The sequence below is a fragment of the Vulpes lagopus genome, chromosome 6 (genome assembly GCF_018345385.1).
Source record: "Vulpes lagopus strain Blue_001 chromosome 6, ASM1834538v1, whole genome shotgun sequence".
Lineage (NCBI taxonomy): Eukaryota > Metazoa > Chordata > Mammalia > Carnivora > Canidae > Vulpes > Vulpes lagopus.
In genome coordinates, this window is record NC_054829.1 from 493,769 (window position 1) to 513,619 (window position 19,851).

Here is a 19,851-nt window from a genome sequence, read left to right on the forward strand (position 1 = left end):
AGGTGGGCCAGGTTGCCTGGGTCTGCCCTATACAGCTTGAGGGGAAGGAGTTAAATGAAAGAGGTCAAACTACTCCAGGCTCAGCTGGACCAGGCTGGTCTCTCTGGGCTCCACTGTGTGAGTGGACTGAGATGGGCCAGGCTGGGCTGACTTTACAGAACCAGGGTGGATGGGGAAAGCTGGGGTGAGCTAAGCTGGGGTGAGCTTGGTGGACAGAGCATAGGACAGGCTTGACCAGTCTGGGTACTTGTGGCGGTGCTGGGCTATCCTGAGCCAAGATGATCTGAGCCAAGCTGAGCAGCTCAGGGAGTCAGGGAGACTTGGGTCAGGTGAAATGCTCTCTTCAGTGAGGACTGTCCTGGGCTGGGCTGATGTGGATGGAAAGGGCTTGGGCAAGCAGGTCCAACTGAGCAGATCTGAGGCAGCCTGGCAAGACTGTCCTGGGTTGACTCACCTTGGCTCAAATAGCTGAACTAGGCTAACCTGAGCTGCACTGCACGCAGCATTGTTGAGCTGAGTCAGGAAAACCTGGGCAACCTGACCAGACCAGCAAGATTCAGGCTGGCAAACAGATGGGCTACCTGTGCCTAAATGAGCTAAGCCTGCCTGACCTGGACAGGGCTAGGCTCCACTGGGCTGCACTGACCAGGGCTGGGCTTGCCTGGGCTGAGCTGGACTGAGCAGGGCTGAGCTGAGCTGAACTGGGCTGGGCTGGGCTGATCTGGGCTGAACTGGGATGAGCTGAGCTGGGCTGAGCAGGGCTGAACTCAGCTGAACTGGGCTGAGCTGGGCTAGGCTGTACTGAGATAAACTGGGCTGAACTGGGCTAAGCTGAACTGGGCTGTACTGGGCTGAGTTGAGCAACTGAACTGAGATGGGCTGAAGTGGACTGATCTTGGCTCAGCTAGAAGGAACTAGGCTAAGCTGGGCTGAGTTGAGCTGAACTGGACTGGACTGGGCTGGGCTGGCTTGGGCTGAGCTGCCCTGAACTGGGCTGAGCTGAGCTGAGCTGAGCTGCACTTGACTAAATGGGCTAGGCTGACCTGAGCTGGGCTGGGCTGGGCTGAAATGGGCTGAGCTGGGCTGAGCTGAGCTAGGCTGAACCAGGCTGAGCTGAGCTAAGCTGGGATGAACTGGCCTAAGCTGGGCTGCACTGAACTCTACTGAACTGCACTGAGCTGGACTGAACTGGGCTGAGCTGAGCTGGGCTGAACTGGACTGGACTGGGCTGAAATGGCCAGAACAGGGCTGAGCTGGGCTGAACTGGGCAAAGCTGAACTGGGCTTAGCTGGACTGAACCAGGCTGAACTGGGCTGAAATTGGCTGAACTGGGATGAGCCTAAGTAGGCTGAGCTGGACTGAACTGAGCTGAGCAGTGCTGTACTGGGCTGGGCTCAGCTGAACTGGACTGAGTTGAGCTGGGCTGAGCTGATCTGAACCAGCCTGAGCTAAACTGGACGGAACTGGGCTGTGCTGGGCTGAGCTGGGCTGAGCTGGGCTGAATTGCACTGAGCTGGGCTGAAATGAACTGGGCTGAGCTGGGCTAAACTGGGCTGAACTGAGTTGAACTGACCTGAGCTCTCCTGAGCTGGGCTGAGCTGAGCTGGGCTGGGCTGAATCAGGCTGAAGCAGGCTGAACTGGGCTGAAATTGGCTGAGCTGGGATGAGCCTAATTAGGCTGAGCTGGGCTGAACTGAGCTGAGCAGTGCTGAACTGGGCTGGACTGAGCTGAACTGGGCTGAGCTGGGCTGGACTGGGCTGAACTGGGCTGAGCTGAGTTGAACTGAACTGGGCTGGACTGAGTTAGGCTGACCTGGGCTGGGCTGAGCTGGCCTGAGCTGGGCTGAGCTGAGCTGTGGTGAACTGGGCTGAACTTGGCTGATCTGAGCTGGGGCGAACTGGGCTGAGCTGGACTGAGCTGGGCTGAACTGGCCTGAGCTCTCCTGAGCTGGACTGAGCTGAGCTGGGCTGAACTGAGTTGAACTGGCCTGAGCTCTCCTGAGCTGGGTTGAGCTGAGCAGGGCTAGGCTGAACCAAGCTGAACTGGGCTGAAATTGGCTGAGCTGGGATGAGCCTAACTAGGCTGAGCTGGACTGAACTGAGCTGAGAAGTGAACTGGGCTGGGCTGGGCTGAGCTGAACTGGGCTGAGTTGAGCTGGGCTGAGCTGAGAAGTGAACTGGGCTGGGCTGGGCTGAGCTGAACTGGGCTGAGTTGAGCTGGGCTGAGCTGACCTGAACCAGCCTGAGCTAAGCTGGGTTGAAATGGGCTGAACTGGGCTGAGCTGGGCTAAGCTCAGCTGAATGGGGCTGAACTGAGCTGAGCTGGGCTGAACTGATCTGAACTGGGTTGAACTGGCCTGAGCTCTCCTGAGCTGGACTGAGCTGGGCTGAGCTGAGCTGGGCTGGGCTGAACCAGGCTGAACCAGGCTGAACTGGGCTGAAATTGGCTGAGCTGGGATGAGCCTAATTAGGCTGAGCTGGGCTGAACTGAGCTGAGCAGTGCTGAACTGGGCTGGGTTGAGCTGAACTGGGCAGAGTTGAGCCGGGCTGAGCTAAGCTGGGCTGAACTGGGCTGAGCTGGGCTGGACTGGGCTGAGCTGAGTTGAATTGAACTGGGCTGGACTGAGGCTGAGCTGAACGGGGCTGAACTGGGCTGAGCTGGGCTGAACTGGGTTGAACTGGCCTGAGCTCTCCTGAGCTGGGCTGAGCTGGGCTGGGCTGAGCTGAGCTGGGCTGGGCTGAACCAGGCTGAACTGGGCTGAAATTAGCTGAGCTGGGATGAGCCTAACTAGGCTGAGTTGGACTGAACTGAGCTGAGCAGTGCTGAACTGAGCTGGGCTGAGCTGAACTGGGCTGAGTTGAACTGGGCTGAGCTGATCTGAACCAACCTGAACTAAGCTGGGATGATCTGTGCTGGGCATAACTGGGCTGTGCTGGGCAGAACTGGGCTGAGCTGGGCTGAACTGAGCTGAGCTGGGCTGAAATTGGCTGAGCTGGGACAAGCTTAACTAGGCTGAGCTGGACTGGACTAGGCTGAGCTGGGTTGGACTGAACTGGGTTGAAATGGGCTGATCTGGGATGAGCTTAACTAGGCTGAGCTGGACTGAACTAGGCTGAGCTGGACAGGGCTGAGCTGAGCTGCACTTGGCTTAACTAGGTTGAACTGGGCTGAGCTGGGCTAAACCGGGCTGAGCTGAGTAAGACTAAATTTATTTCGCTAGTTGGTTTGGCCTGGCCCTGAGTCATGTAGGGTGTTCCTAGGCCCAGTGGCAGGGGTCCATGGGAATAACGTGAGTGGAACTGACCAAGTGGAACAAGCCTGGCTGGCACGCTAGGCTAAGCTGAGCTGGATGAACTTGGTTGAACTTGTAGACTGATCAGATGAGTCGGCTGCTTGAAATGGGTTATCCTAGGCTGACCTGGGCCAGGCTAGGCCAAGGTGGCCCCCTTGAACTTAGGTAATCTGATTAGGCAGAGCTGGTGAGGCTGTGTGTGGAGCTGGTTTGTGTCCCTGGCGGCCTCTGTCCTGACACAAGGCCATGGGACTGGTCTCACTGGACTGGCTGGGCAGAGTGGAGCTGAGAGGCAGGACCAACATGACCTGGGGTCTGGGCTCCTAGGCCAAGGGAGCACAGGCAGGTGTGCAAACCCAAGTCATCAACTGGGGGAAGATTGACCTGGGCTCTGATGGGGTCTCCTCTTGTATGAATGGGGCCCATTGTCAGGCCTCCTGGAAGCTCTGCAGGGACAGTAGAGAAGCAGAGAGGGCTGTCTGGTCAGGAGAGGAGGAGTCCCCAAGAACCCCACGTTCCTGCCTCTCAGGGCTGAGGGCAGGGAGTCCTGGCCAAAGGTAAGGGCAGCAACTACTTCCGACAAGCGGTTCATCAGAAAGTGTTCCAAGCAGAATCAGGGAATAAGGAAAGAGTCCAAAACGAGCATCTATCCCCCAAGGCTGGAGAAGGGGTCCCAGTGACCCTCCATCTCTGCCCCCATGCTTTTCCTTCTCAGATGCCCCCCCAGGGGGCCAGGAGCAGGATACCCCAGGTCAACAGCGGGCCTGGCATATGATGGGGTGACAGTCCCAAGGCAGGCACTGACACTGGCCCCGTCCCCACAGCCTCCAGCCAGGGCCTGTCTGTGTTCCCCTTGGCCTCCTGCTGTAAAGACAACATTGCCAGTACCTCTGTGACACTGGGCTGCCTGGTCACCGGCTATCTCCCCATGTCGACAACTGTGACCTGGGACACGGGGTCTCTAAATAAGAATGTCACGACCTTCCCCACCACCTTCCACAAGACTTCCGGCCTCCACAGCACCGTCAGCCAGGTGACCGCCTCGGGCGAGTGGGCCAAACAGAGGTTCACCTGCAGCGTGGCTCACGCTGAGTCCACCGCCATCAACAAGACCTTCAGTGGTGAGCCAGGGTTGGGCTGGCCCACATGACACGGAGGGAGGAGGGCCAGGCTGGGCGGGAGCGGTAGGAGAGGGGTGGTGGGCGGGCCCGAATGCCGCCGTGGCTGGTAACGCCCAGCACATGTGGGGCTGGGGCTGACACATGAGTCCCGTGGGCTCAGAGACGCCACTGCCACATGGCTGCCTCTACTCCTAGCATGTGCCTTAAACTTCATTCCGCCTACCGTGAAGCTCTTCCACTCCTCCTGCAACCCCGTCGGTGATACCCACACCACCATCCAGCTCCTGTGCCTCATCTCTGGCTACGTCCCAGGTGACATGGAGGTCATCTGGCTGGTGGATGGGCAAAAGCCTACAAACATATTCCCATACACTGCGCCAGGCACAAAGGAGGGCAACGTGACCTCTACCCACAGCGAGCTCAACATCACCCAGGGCGAGTGGGTATCCCAAAAAACCTACACCTGCCAGGTCACCTATCAAGGCTTTACCTTTAAAGATGAGGCTCGCAAGTGCACAGGTATGGCCCCCCTGTCCCCCCGACACCCAGATGCGCGGGCTCAGAGATGAGGGCCAAGGCACGCCCTCATGCAGCCTCTCACACACTGCAGAGTCCGACCCCCGAGGCGTGAGCAGCTACCTGAGCCCACCCAGCCCCCTTGACCTGTATGTCCACAAGGCGCCCAAGATCACCTGCCTGGTAGTGGACCTGGCCAGCATGGACGGCATGAGCCTGACCTGGTCCCGGGAGAGCAATGAACCCGTGAACCCGGGCCCTTTGAACAGGAAGGATCACTTCAATGGGACGATCACAGTCACGTCCACCCTGCCAGTGAACACCAATGACTGGATCGAGGGCGAGACCTACTATTGCAGGGTGACCCACCCGCACCTGCCCAAGGACATCGTGCGCTCCATTGCCAAGGCCCCCGGTGAGCCACGGGCCCAGGGGAGGTGGGCGGGCCTCCTGAGCCGGAGCCTGGGCTGACCCCACACCTGTCCACAGGCAAGCGTGCCCCCCCAGATGTGTACTTGTTCCTGCCACCGGAGGAGGAGCAGGGGACCAAGGACAGAGTCACCCTCACGTGCCTGATCCAAAACTTCTTCCCCGCGGACATTTCGGTGCAATGGCTGCGAAACGACAGCCCCATCCACACAGACCAGTACACCACCACGGGGCCCCACAAGGTCTCGGGCTCCAGGCCTGCCTTCTTCATCTTCAGCCGCCTGGAGGTTAGCCGGGCGGACTGGGAGCAGAAGAACAAATTCACCTGCCAAGTGGTGCATGAGGCGCTGACCGGCTCTAGGATCCTCCAGAAATGGGTGTCCAAAACCCCCGGTAAATGAGGCCCACCCTCCTCCTGCCGCCACCCCCCAGGGCTCCACCTGCTGGGGCAGGGGAGGGGGGCTGGCAAGACCCTCCATCTGTCCTTGTCAATAAACACTCCAGTGTCTGCTCAGAGCCCTGGGCACACCCATTCTTGGGGGTGGGCAGGGTTGCAGAGCAGGGATGTCTTGGCACAGAAGGGACCCCCAGGAGAGGGGACAGGAGGGGACCAGGCAGGGCAGGGGTGTGGCTACGGCTCTGTCCACCATAGCCATCCATGTGGGCGGCCCTCCCTGCCACCCCTCTATGGAGTACACCCGCTCAGAGGGGTCCCAGGGGAGGGACCACAGACACCCCAGCCAGCCCGGGGCCCCTCCCTCTCCTGAAGGCCCCCGAGGTCTCAGCCTCCACCCTCACCAAGTCTCCTGCCAGCCGCTCCGGACATGGACCTATCACCAGGTCCAGCTGCACACACGCACGCAGGCCCTCTGAGAGGAGAAATCAGCCAAGTCAGACCCCCACACGGGTGCCTGCACACAGAAACCCAGACAGCCCCACCCCAGCGGGCTCTCAGCGTCACCTCCCTCGTACACACGGGCCAGATAGCCCCCTGACCCCACACTGGGGCCACTGCACACCTACTCCCACACGGCCCCTCTAATCACCCCCCTGCCTACTCGGCCACGCCAGGGGGGGTCAGCACCCAGTGCCCTGTCTTGCTGCTCAGCCTCACTCCACCCTGAACTGATCCCAGGGAAGCCCCCAGCCCTTGCACAAAAGTTCCCATGAGCCTCACACGAGGTCACACACACCTCAGCCATCCTTCAAGGCACACCAAGTAGCAAAGTGGCCCCAACAATTACCACCACCACCAAGCACCATAGGGCAGACGCACCCTACAGGGACACACGTGGCTCCTACCTCCCTGTCCCACCTGGACCACTGCATCCAGGATGGACATGGAGAGGCCTCCCGCCCCCCCAGCCCGGGAGCCTCCTCTGTGTCCCTGGCCTCCCTAGTCCAGACACCCCCTGTAGGCTGCACCCCAAGGACGAAAGAACACACACACCGACACTCCAGGACACACACACACACGCATGCACATGCCTAGAGCGTGGGCTCTGTCCTCTTCTCCCACTGGACCCAGAACAGGCACTGGCCCCATCTCAGGGCCCGAGCCCTCCCCTACCCAAGCGCCAAGCCTGCGTACAGGTCTCTGCTAGCCCTAGACCCCCGGCCCAGGCATGCATCCCACACACACACACACACCCGGCCCACCTTCTGAAGACAAGCCGGGAAACACCAGCTCCCGCATTCCCCACGGGAGCCCTGGGGCAATGCACGTGGCCCACTGTCACCCTGCAGAGTGGAAGCCCACCTGTGCAAGGCTGGGAGGGCCAGGAGGCTGGGAACGGCCATGAGCCCGGTGTGTGGCCAGGTGGCAGCCCTGGGCACTGTCAGGCCTCAGCAGGTCCACATGGCCCACCCGGCACCTCAGAGCACCCAGTCCACTGCTTCCTGGGGTTATTCCAGGTCCTCTGAGCTGGGGTCCCGAGCTCAGGCTCCTCAGGGCTCCTGGCAGGGCGGCAATCCCAGGACAGTTCACACACATCCTCAGGCTGGCAGGAGTATAAAGGAAGTGGGCACAGGGCTGGGGTGGCCAGGCCGGTGGCCCCAGGCCATGCAGCAGACAGCAGAGCCGTCCCAGAGGGCGGGGGGGTGGGTGAGAGAGGGCAGGGCACTCCCACAGCCACCGGCCACCTCGCAGGGCCTCAGACACCAACCCTCTGGGGGCAGCTGCACCTCAGAACGGGCTGGACCAGGCGGCCTGCCACTCCAGCCGCCAGCAGGGCTGCCGAGGCCAGGGCATCATTCTCGTGTCCACTCGGGGTGGGGGCGGGCCTGCCTTCCCCCCACCAGCACATGAAGCGGCTGGACCGGGGAGGGCTGACTGGCCGGTGCCCGCAGAGCTAGAGCTCCAGGAGCTGTGCGCGGACGCCACTGAGAGCGAGGAGCTGGACGAGCTGTGGGCCAGCCTGCTCATCTTCATCACCCTCTTCCTGCTCAGCGTGAGCTACGGCGCCACCAGCACCCTCTTCAAGGTGGGCGTGCAGAGCCCCTGTGCCGGGGGCGGGGGCGGCCCAGACGGAGGGAGAGCTCCCGGCACAGCTGTCCTCACACGTGCCCTCCCCCCAGGTGAAGTGGGTACTCGCCACCGTCCTGCAGGAGAAGCCACAGGCCGCCCGAGACTACGCCAACATCGTGCGGCCGGCACAGTAGGCCCAGAGACACGGCGACGAGGCCTTGCTTTCTCCCTCCCCCTGGCTGAGGGCAATCTGCTGGCCCTGAGCGGGAGGAGGAAGCAGACAAAGCCCCGGACGGGCCAGAGCCAGACGCCCAGCACACAGGCATCCAGAAGCTTCTGGCTCAGCTCCAAGGCACCAATGGGACCTGCCCCCCCCCCCCCGTTGGCAACAAGCCTCAGAAGAGCATCTGTCCCTGCCACTGTGACCTGAGCTGGGGCTGGGCGCTGACCCCCGGGCTCCTCCCTGTCCTAGGGTCAGGACCACTCCTCATCTCCCTGAGCAGCTCCCCCCAAAGCACAGGGAGGGGGAAGCCCATGGCCTGGCCCAGAGCCAACCCCGCGACTCAGAGTCCAAGTCCAGGGCAAGACCTCGGCACCCAGACTCAGTCCACCTCCCTGGCACCAGCTCCAAGTACCCCCGGCCCTGTGCCCAGCCCCAGGCCCCCTACCCCACCTTCCTGCCATCCACTGGCAGCTCCGTCCCTGCAGAAGGCCAGGACAGAGAAGCATGGCTGGGCAGAGGCCGCAGGACTGCACGGGGCTGGGGGACGAGGGAGCGCCCAGCAGAAGGAGCTTCCCAGGGGTCCCGCCTCAGCCCACAGCTGCCCACCCCGTGCCCCCTGGCCTCGCCTGAACCCTCGCTCCCTGCCTGGCAGCCCTGTTGCCTTCCTTCTGAGTTTCTTAGTAAAGTTCATTTTTACAAACCTCGTGCCACCTGAGCAAGCACTGGAAGGGGTCCTGACAGTCCTGCGAAGGGCCACGAGGCAGAGTCTCCCGCAGGATCTGGACAAGGGGCCGAGGAAAGGAGCAAGGGTCAGGTCTGACCCTGACGGACCAGGGGGCCGGCCAGCTGCTCCCTGCTGCCTTGGACACCCCCCAGAGACACCCCAGCTCAGTCCCTCACACCTCTGCTGGCCTCCAGCAGGGCTCACTGCCCCTTCCACGCTAACACAAAAACAACAGTCTCCCCCGGCAAACCCAAAGTAGCTACTTCCATGGTCAGTGCAGGAGGCCATAGGAATACAGCTGCACAATCACCAAGCACAGGGCCTCCATCAGCCTCCAGGGACACCGGGCACCCACCCCAGACTGTCCACCCCCTGAGCACACACACAGGCCAATCCTGGGCCCCACCCCACCAGCCAGCCTGGGATGCCCAGCGAGCTGAGCAAGTCAGACGTGCAAGCAAGAGCTGTTGGGGGCCAGCCAGCGCCGTCCTCAACAAGAAACCCAACGAGCCTGGAAGGCGGGAGCCCAGGGGCTGGAGAGACGGCCAGCTGGCCAAGCACAGTGCTGGGTGTGAGGCTGTGCCCCTCCTCAGAATAAAGAGGTGGTTCCCTGGCTGGAGACACGTTCCCTCTAGGGTCTGCATGAAGTGCCCTGGAAAAGGGGGGACAACATGTGCACACATGTGATGAGAGGATTAATCCCTCATATACAAAGAGTGCTCAGGAACCGATGCAAGGAAAGAAAGTGAACCGTGGGTCCTCTGCAGAAAGGGAAAACCAAGTGGTCCACTATGGGAAGAAAACGTTAAAATAGCTATGAAAGCTACACTAAGAGGGAGGCCAGGGAGAGGCAGCCCTCTCAGCCCGTCTGAGGCCGTGTGAACTGTTAGCACCATCGCTCAGGCCCTGGCCGCATGCCCAGTGTACAAATGCCCAGGATGCTCTGCACAGGAGGCGGCACACGTGCCAGTGGCCCTCTGAGACAGGCCCCATCCCTGGCTCATGTCACACAGATCTGAATGGAAGTGAGTGACGGCTCGCCTGCAGCCTGTGGGGGTCACACCTGGGCTACTGGCCTCCCACGGGGGGGGGGGGGACCACCCAGGATCGGGTGGCTCGGGGGCTCCTTCCAGCCTCGGAGGATTTGGTCTAAACAGAAGGAAGCCGGTGCGGGGTCTAAGAACTGGAGGAGGCCACGCTGCAGCCCCACACGGTGCTCACACACAGGCACACACTCCCTCAGGAACCCGGGCCCCACGCTGGTAAAGTAAAGGAGATTTTCAGCTTTAAGGCCATTCCTGAGCTCCCAGGAAGGCTCTACTTCGACTGTGACCAAGGTCACAGGGATGCGACCAGACCTCAGAGCAGGGGCTCTATCGCCGCCCCCAGCACATGCTGTCCATCTGCTTCAGCTGTGGGTGACCTGCAGGAAACAGTGCAGACGCCAAGATAAGGGGAAGGCCACCCCAAGTCCCCGTTGGGTGGCATCACGCAGCCTTGCATGTACCAAAACCAGGAGGCGATCTGTCGCTTTCTGAAATGACCTTGGTCGCGATGATCTGTAACTCCTGATGGGAGACAGACCCTGCAGGAAATACTGCTCCCCGGGCAGGCAGGGCCCCGGCCACCGTCCTCACTGCCTTCTCCTTTTTTGTTACAATTTTCACAAAGGGTGCAGGCTTCTTGTGATGAGCACCGAGAGTCGTATGTACGTGATGATTCACTGAATTCTACTCCAGAAAACAATATTGCACTGCATGTGAACTGAGTAAGCTTTAAATAAATAAAAAAATTTGCAGAGGGTGCAGGGTGGAACTGTATTCTCCCTGCATGGGCCTAGGCCCTGCAGAGGCATAGCTAGGAGGCGAGAGTATATGGCAGCCCTGGGACCTGAGTATCATCCAAAATGATAGATGATAGATAGATGATAGATGATAGATGATAGATAGATGATAGATAGAAGGATGGGATGAATGGAAGGATAGAAAGAAAGAAAGAAAGAAAGAAAGAAAGAAAGAAAGAAAGAAAGAAAGAAAGAAAGAAAGAAAGAAAGAAAGAGATGGAAGGATGGTTGGGTAGGTGGATGGATGCATGGATGGATGGACAGATGGAAAGATAGATGATAGATAGATAGATAATAGATAGATAGATAGATAGATAGATAGATAGATAGATAGATAAAGGGTAGACCAATAGATAATACATGGACAGATCAATGGATGGATGGTGGAGAGATAGATAATAGAAGGATAAGTTGATCGATGATAGAAGAATGGATAGATAATAGATACATGATAGAGTTTTATAAATGGATGAACAATACATAAGTGCATGGGTAAACATGACTAGAGAGACGAATCGAAGATAAACAGATGACGACGATGGTTGGACAGGTAGGTAGGTATGAGATGGAAAGATGTATGAATAGATGATAGATAATGTTACAAGAGACATGACTCATTTCCTGCCACAAGACCCACCCCCACCTGCCAGGTTCTCAGAGGCCCAGGCCTGGGGGCCTTCCTCCCATCCCCTGGCCTGGGGGTCCCTCAGGGCAGCGCTGAGCATCTCCCTTGTCTGACTGGTGCCCCAGTTCAGGAGACCTGCCTTGTGGACCCCAGCTCGAGGACAACCTGGGCTCGGCTCACACAGGCCCCGAGCACCAGAGACCCCTGCACAGGGGAAGAAGGCATCTGCCCCGAGCCTGGGAGGAGGTGTGCCAGTCACCGGTCAAGTGGGGCCAGCAGAAGCCTGTCACACGGGGGCACAGCCTGAGAGCAGGCCGTGGGGGACAGTACCAGGGATGCTACCTACATGCCCTCGGGCACCAAGAGGCCACCATGTCAGGTCCCTCTGTCCCTCTCTCTCTCCTTCTCTTATGAACCCAGCACAGTGGGCTGAACGCTGGCGCCCAGAGGCTATGTCCACCCCCAATGCCGTGGCACCTGTGGATGTGACTTTGTTTGGAAAAAGGGTCTTTGCACATCTGATTCAAGTCGACGAGCTTAAGATGAGAAGTTCCAGGCTTACACCCGATGGTAGGTGTCCTACAAGACGCACACAAGGAGACACACAGACGCAGAGGAGAAGCCTCATGAAGACAGAGGCAGAGGCCGGAGGGACGGGGCCACAACCCGGGGCGTGTGGGGCCCACAGAGGCTGGAAGAGGCAGGAAGGACCCTCCGTGGAGCCTGTGGGGGGAGGGCTGTCCTGCCTCCCCGGACCTGAGGCATCTGGCCTCCAGAGCTGGGAAGGGAAATTTCCACTGCTCAAGTCCATCTGTGGCCCCTGTCACAGCAGCCCCAGGACACTTGCACACGCAGCCAGAAGGGCTTGGCCAAGAGGAGGTTCAGGAGACTCCTGGGTCTTTTCAAGCCACATGGGCCCAGTGCTGTCCAGAGCCCCTGCCCCTGCAGGGTACTGGTCACACAGGGCACATCCCCTTAACCCTGAGGTGGCTGAGTCACCCTGGGGACAGCCACTGACACCCAGAGGCCTGACCATGGAGGGCGCTGGGTCAGTGTCAGCAGAGTGCACTTCAGACCTGTTTCCTGAGCTCCAGGGACTCCATTCACGGCTGCAGCCAGGTGGGCAATACTGTGACGTCACCTCCAGGGCCAAACGACACCTCTTCTGCCCTGTGTTCCAGGCTGCCTGTGCCCACGATGCCCACAGGTGGGTGCCTGGGCTGAGGAGCAGGGCGGCTGACGGAGAAGGTGGACCGTCTGCCGGACCTGTGGGTGCTGCCCCCCCGCCTCTCATTTCTCCTGCTCCCTGTGCCCGGGCCTGCTTTGGGGGGACTCCATTGCTTCAGACCCTCAGAGGCTGCAGAATCCAGGCTCTAACAGGCAGGCAAAAAGGGAAAGCTCCAGGGGCGTCATCCGCACAGCAGTGTTCACAGGGTGGAGGTGGGGGACAAGTGGCAGGCGTCCTGGGAGGAAACATCCCGCACAGGTGATGCTGCTGCAGGGACCCCGGGGTTCTTAGTGAGGCCCCCACTCCTGGAGCCGGCCGCAGTGTATGCAGCACCCTGGGCCGCCCTCCCTGCATCCACCTCCTCCTCCCTCTTCTGCCTGCCCGGACTCCCCATCCCCGGGCCGCCCCAGCCCACAGGGAAGCAGCATGGTTGGCAGACACCTCCATTCAGCCTGCAGCTTGCTGCCACTCCCCCTGGTGGTGTCCTTCCTGGGGACGGACCAAGGGCTCCTGTGTGTGGCTCCAGAACCTTCCCTGCTTGAAGGAGTGAAGGATCAGATGGGCACAGACACCAGCTGGGCCTGATCTGCACCAGGGACAGCCACACAGTGTGCAGGGGAGCAGACACGTGGGTGCCGCCCGGGCGCCAGCAGGAGAGCCCTGGGCTGGGAGGGTAGGACATGGGTGGCCCCACAGCTGCCCCCTACCCCTGGGCTCCAGGGGCCCAGACAGGTACAGCCTGCCACCCCCGCCACCTGCTCATAGACCTGGCTGAGGAAGGCAGCCACTGGTCATGGCCAGACTGGACTGGCTTTTCACCCTCACACCCGCCCCTGTGGCCATAAGGCCTACTGAGGCCCGCAGGTCCCCCAGGGGTCACTCTGGGCAAGCCTTCTTCCTCCAGGGCGCGCTTGCAAGCCTTCACTCCATCTCCACCTCCCAGACCATCTCTACGTCAGTGTCCCTGAGCCCCCCACTACGTCCACCTCAGCCTTCGCTTCCTTGCACCTCGGCCTCCAGCCAGCCACACGAAGCGATGACCTCCACTGGGGCACCTGCCTCGCACCCACATGGCCTCAAGCCAGAGTCAGACTCTTGGGGGGTCTCACAGGCCAGGCCACATACACCTGGCCCCACCACAGCCAGACCACAGACCAGACATGACGTGGAGGCAAGCAGCCACCACTGTGGGACAGGAAGTGGGCAAGTGACCCCGTCTGTGGGCCAGGCACAGTCATGCAATCCCTCCCAGCCCACCCCTCACAGCCTCAGCCCGCCTAGAGCGGCAAATGCCCCAGAGCAGGGCAGGGGGCTGCTGAGACCACAGGGCCGTCAGGCAGGCTGACAGGAGGCCTTGGCCCCATCCTCACTCCAGTCCCCTAGGGGGGCAGGCTGGGGGACATGCAGCAGTGCACCACCTGGCAGAGGGAGGCCGGGCCTCTCAGATGCAATAGACCCCCGGGCGGCCTACAGCAGGTGGGTCCGAACGTGGTCCAGACCTTTTCTCCTCAGTGAGACCATCCTGAACCCTGCTGGGCCCAAGAGGTTGGAGAAGGCAGAGGGACAGCGAGCAGAGGAAGAGGGGGAAGATGGGCCTGGAAGCCATTGAATCACAGAACAGAGAGCTGGGAGAAGCACAGTTGTCTAGACTACCGGGGGCTACTCTAGGCCGGGCCGGGCTGGGCTGGGCTGAGCTGGATTGAGCTGGGCTGAGCTGGGCTGAACTGGATTGAGCTGGGCTGAGCTGGGCTGAACTGGATTGAGCTGGGCTGAGCTGGGCTGGGCTGAGCTGGGCTGAGCTGGGCTGAACTGGATTGAGCTGGGCTGAGCTGGGCTGGGCTGAGCTGGGCTGAGCTGGGCTGAACTGGATTGAGCTGGGCTGAGCTGGGCTGAGCTGGGCTGGGCTGAGCTGGGCTGAGCTGGGCTGAGCTGGGCTGAGCTGGGCTGAACTGGATTGAGCTGGGCTGAGCTGGGCTGAACTGGACTGAGCTGGGCTGAGCTGGGCCGAGTTGGGCTGGGCTGGGCTGGGCTGAGCTGGGCTGGGCTGAGCTGGGCTGGGCTGAGCTGGGCTGAGTTGGGCTGGGCTGGACTGAACTGGGCTGGGCTGGGCTGAGCTGGGCCAAACTAGGCTGAGCTGGACCGAACTGGGCTGAGCTGGGCTAGGCTAAACTGAGCTGAGCTGGGCTGAGTTGGACCAAGCTGGGCCAAGTTGGGCTGAGCTGGGCCAAACTGGGCTGGGCTGAGCTGGGATGGGCTGGGCTGGGCTGAGCTGGGCCGAACTAGGCTGAGCTGGGCTGGGCTAAACTGATCTGAGCTGGGCTGAGTTGGGCCAAGCTGGGCCAAGTTGGGCTGAGCTGGGCTGGGCTGAGCCGAGTTGGGCTGAGCTGGGCTGAACTGGGCTGGGCTGAGCTGAGTTGCACTGAACTGGGCTGAGCTGGGCAGGGTGGACTGGGCTGAGCTGGGCAAAGCTAAGTTGGGCTAAATGGCTGAGCTGGCCTGGGCTGAGCTGGGCTGGGAAGAGCTGAGCTGAATGGGTCAAGCTGAGCTGGGGTAAACTGGGCTGAGCTGGCCTGGGCTGGGCTGGGCTGGGCTGAGCTGGGCTGAGCTGGGCTGAACTGAGCTGGGCTGGGCTGGGCTGAGCGGGGTTGAGCTGAGCTGCACTGAACTGGGCTCAGCCAGGTGGGGTGGACTGGGCTGAGCTGGGTGGGCTCGACTGGGCTGAGCTGGGCCAAGCTGAGCTGGGCTGGGAAGAGCTGAGCTGAATGGGCCAAGCTGAGCTGGGGTAAAATGGGGTGAGCTGAACTGGGCTGGGCTGGGCTGGGTTGGGCTAAGCTGGGCTGAGTTGGGCTGAGCTGGCCTGGGCTGGGCTGGGCTGGGCTGGCCTGGGCTGGGCTGGGCTAAGCTGAGCTGCACTGAACTGAACTGAACTGGGCTGGGCTGGGCTGGGCTGGGCTGGGTTGGGCTAAGCTGGGCTGAGCTGGGCTGAGATGGCCTGGGCTGGGCTGGGCTGGGCTGGGCTGGGCTGGGCTAAGCTGAGCTGCACTGAACTGAACTGAACTGAACTGGGCTGAGCTGGGCTGAACTGGGCCAAGCTGGGCCAAGCTGAGCCAGGCTGGGCTGGGCTAGGCTGGGCTGGGATGAGCTGAACTGAATGGGCCAAACTGGGCTAAACCGGGCTGAGCTGAACTAGGCTGAGCTGAGCTGAATGAGCCAAGCTAACCTGCCCTGAACTGGGCTGAGCTGGGCTGGGCTGGGCTGAGCTGAGCTGAGCTGAGCTGAATGGGCCAAGCTGAGCTGTGCTGAACTGGGCTGGGCTGAACTGCGTTGGGGTGAACTGGGCCGGGCTGACCTGGGCTGAGCTGGCCTGGGAAGAGCTGAGCTGAATGGGTCAAGCTGAGCTGAGCTAAAATGGGGTGGGCTGAACTGGGCTGGGCTGGGGTGAGCTGGGCCGAGCTGGGCTGAGCTGAGCTGGGCTAAACTGGGCTGAACTGGGCCAAAGTAGGCTTAGCTGGGCCGAACTGAGCTGAGCTGGGCTGAGTTGGACCAAGCTGGGTCAAGCTGGGCTGAGCTGGGCCGAACTGGGCTGGGCTGAGCTGGGCTGAACTGGGCCGGGCTAGGCTGGGCTAGGCTGGGCTGGGATGAGCTGAACTTAATGGGCCAACCTGGGCTAAACTGGGCTGGGCCAGGCCAACCTGGGCTAAACTGGGCTGGGCCGGGCTGACCTGGGCTAGTTGGGCTGAGCTGGGCTGAGCTGAACTAGGCTGAGCTGAGCTGGGCTGGGCTGAGCTGGGCTGAACTGGACTGAGCTGACCTGAGCTGAACGAGGCTGAGCTGAGCTGGGCTAAACTGGGCTGAGCTGGGCTGGGCTGAGCTAGGCTGAGCTGAACTGGGCCAGGCTAAACTTGGCTGAGCTGAGTTGGGCTGAGCTGAGCTGGGCTGGGCTGGGCTGAACTGGGTTGGGGTGAACTGGGCCGGGCTGAGCTGGGCTGAGTTGGGCTGAGCTGGGCTGAGCTGAACTAGGCTGAGCTGAGCTGGGCTGGGCTGAGCTGGGCTGAACTGGACTGAGCTGACCTGAGCTGAACAAGGCTGAGCTGAGCTGGGCTAAACTGGGCTGAGCTGGGCTGGGCTGAGCTAGGCTGAGCTGAACTGGGCCAGGCTAAACTTGGCTGAGCTGAGTTGGGCTGAGCTGAGCTGGGCTGAACTGCGCTGCACTAGGATGAGTTGGACTGAGCTGGTCTAAACTGGACTGTATTGGGTTGAGCTGGGCTGTTCAGGCTAGTGACTGAGGTGAATGTAAAGGAATAGGTTGGGTTTGTATCACCCCCCAGAGATCCAGTCCTCAGCCCCATTTTTCTGTGTGTTCTTAGGGGTCCATGGGGTCATGCTAGTTAGGTTGTACCCATAATGCCCTCTTTCCCCACCATCACTTCAGGGAACTGGTCCTGTATATGTGGGTAGACCACACTCTGTATTTCTGGCTTTTTCAGCAGGGACACCTTTGGATGGAGTTGGAATTGGGCCTCTAACCTCCAAAACCTCATAAGCCACAGATGTCACCTGTCAGTAACAGGGAGGCTAGACATGGGACTACTGAGGGTGGGTGGTTTGACTGGGACCCTGACTGGTAAGAGGAAGGGGGTCCCAGAAGGAGCCGGCGCCTTCTCCTCCCCTGTGTCACCCCCTACACAGCCTTGCTTCAAGCCTGGGCTGCTCTGTCCTGGCCCGTGCTCTCCCTCTGGGCCCATCTCTGGTGATTCCCAAAGCCCAGCAGAGAGCATGTCTGGGCCCACTGCATGGATGGGAAACTGAGGCTCCAGGAGTACCTGCAGACTCAGTGAGTGGAAGAGCCACGTTCAATAACCACAAGTCCAATCTGGGGGTGGCTTGGACCAGAGGCCCTCCCCGAGGAACCTGTCCAGGTGGTCATGCTAGAACCCTGACGAGCATGTCCAGAAACAGTGCAGTTGGACTCAGGCGTGTCGTTCTGAGTCCCCGGCATATGAGCTGCATGACCTTGGGGCTGTCACTGACCATCTCTGTGCAGTTTCCTCTAGTGCAAATTAAAAATAGGCCTCACCCTGGCCTGTGAGGCCGTGTGAGGGGTCCAGGCAGCACTGGCCCACGGGCTCACAGAGTGTCCTGTGTCACAGAGTCCAAAACCAGCCCCAGTGTGTTCCCGCTGAGCCTCTGCCACCAGGAGTCAGAAGGGTACGTGGTCATCGGCTGCCTGGTGCAGGGATTCTTCCCGCCAGAGCCTGTGAACGTGACCTGGAACGCCGGCAAGGACAGCACATCTGTCAAGAACTTCCCCCCCGTGAAGGCTGCTACCGGGAGCCTATACACCATGAGCAGCCAGTTGACCCTGCCAGCCTCCCAGTGCCCTGATGAATCGTCTGTGAAATGCCAAGTGCAGCACGCTTCCAGCCCCAGCGAGGCGGTGTCTGTGCCCTGCAAAGGTCAGAGGGCAGGCTGGGGAGGGGCAGGGGCCCCACATCCTCACTCTGATCCTCCACCTGGAGCCGTGTCCCCAAGGGCACTCCACGGGGAGGACAGTGGGCTGCTGGGCTGAGCTCCCAGCAAGTGGCCAAGGTGGGACCCCCATGAAGGAGCTGGAGGGTGGCAGGGGGCAGGCGGGCAGAGGGTGCACACTGACCCGTTCCAATCTCTCTCTCTCTCTCTGCTCCTGAAGGTAACTGCCCTTATCAGTGTCTCCCGTGCAATGAGCTCCGCCTGTCACTACAGCAGCCAGCCCTCGAGGATCTGCTTCTAGGCTCCAATGCCAGCCTCACATGCACACTGAGTGGCCTGAAAGACCCCAAGGGTGCCACCTTCACCTGGAACCCCTCCAACGGGAAGAAACCCATCCAGAAGACTCCTGAGCGTGATTCCTGTGGCTGCTACAGTGTGTCCAGTGTCCTGCCAGGCTGTGCTGATCCATGGAACCGTGGGGACACCTTCTCCTGCACAGCCACCCACCCTGAATCCAAGAGCCCGATCACCGCCAGCATCACCAAACCCACAGGTGGGCCCAGACCCTGCCCGTGAGGCACTGCTTGGCACACAAAAGTTTGTGAGGCAACTCCTAAGCCTGCTTCCTTCCTCTAGCCCCTGGGCTTGGGTGCTCCCACCCACATTTTACAAAGGGAAACTGTGGCATGGGGTGCTGTGGGGAAGAAGGCTCTTCCTCCACCCCAGATCCCTGACCTGGCTCTCTGTCCTGCAGAGAACGTCTTCCCGCCCCAGGTCCACCTGCTGCCGCCGCCGTCGGAAGAGCTGGCCCTCAATGAGCTGGTGACACTGACGTGCTTGGTGAGGGGCTTCAACCCAAAAGATGTGCTCGTACGATGGCTGCGAGGGACCCAGGAGCTACCCCAAGAGAAGTACTTGACCTGGGAGCCCCTGAAGGAGCCCGACCAGACCAAGATGTTTGCCGTGACCAGCATGCTGAGGGTGACAGCCGAAGACTGGAAGCAGGGGGAGAAGTTCTCCTGCATGGTGGGCCACGAGGGCCTGCCCCTGTCCTTCACCCAGAAGACCATCGACCGCCTGGCGGGTAAACCCACCCACGTCAACGTGTCTGTGGTCATGGCAGAGGTGGACGGCATCTGCTACTGAACCGCCCAGCCTTCCCCCCCTAAATAAACTCCATGCTCGCCCAAAGCAGCCCCGTGCTTCCATCAGGCCGCCTGTCTGTCCATATTCGGGGTCTGTGGCATACTGAGGCAGGGGTAGGGCCCAAAGAGGAAAGGGCACCTGCGCCCCTGACCCTTTTGGCCCTCACTTGTCTTGCTCAGCCTGGCACCTCAACGTGCCTTTCACACCCATGGGTTTGTGTGTGTGTGTGTGTGTAAGTGTGAGCATTAGTGTGAGCGTATGGTGTGCATGGTAGTTAGACAAGCTGGGAGCAAAACCTGCAGTTGACAGTCGGGGGGGGCACAGCATAGTGGGTAAGTCCTCTGGGGGCAATGATGCGGTTGCTTGTGTCTCAGAAAATGCCTCTAGGGGCAGCCTTGAGGGACCAGAGGGAGGCAGGGGAGCCGGTGACCAGTGAAGAGGCTGGTGTCACTGTCAGGGTCGAGGCAGGATTCCAGAGGGACCCACACCACCCTTGGTGGGTGCGGTGCATGCAGTTGCCCCACTGGTGCACTGGGCAGGGAGCTGCCCTGTACCACACTGCTCTGTACACGGCTCACTCACAGACACACACAGCCACCCCCTCTATGCTCACGCTCACACATCTGTACACACGCCGGAGCCCTCCAGCTGCAGGAAGTTCCTAGCCCAGCTCCAGCCCCAGGAAGGTGAGGGGGATCCCCACCCTAGCCCCAGCAAGATTTCCCAGGCCCAGGGCCACTGCCCCAGGCCTTCCCTGTGTGCCCCAC

General features: G+C 60.8%; 1 gene segment (V, D, J or C); it reads left to right on the forward strand.

The window, feature by feature from the left end:
• Nucleotides 1–3,279: 3,279 nt before the first annotated feature.
• On the forward strand, nt 3,280–19,084 carry LOC121493310. The segment is given in 11 exon segments: nt 3,280–3,290; nt 4,080–4,414; nt 4,610–4,933; nt 5,025–5,345; nt 5,420–5,752; nt 7,709–7,848; nt 7,937–8,016; nt 8,452–8,537; nt 17,620–17,925; nt 18,159–18,491; nt 18,693–19,084. Coding segments are annotated over 11 exon segments (2,661 nt in total).
• The last annotated feature ends 767 nt before the right edge of the window (nt 19,085–19,851 follow it).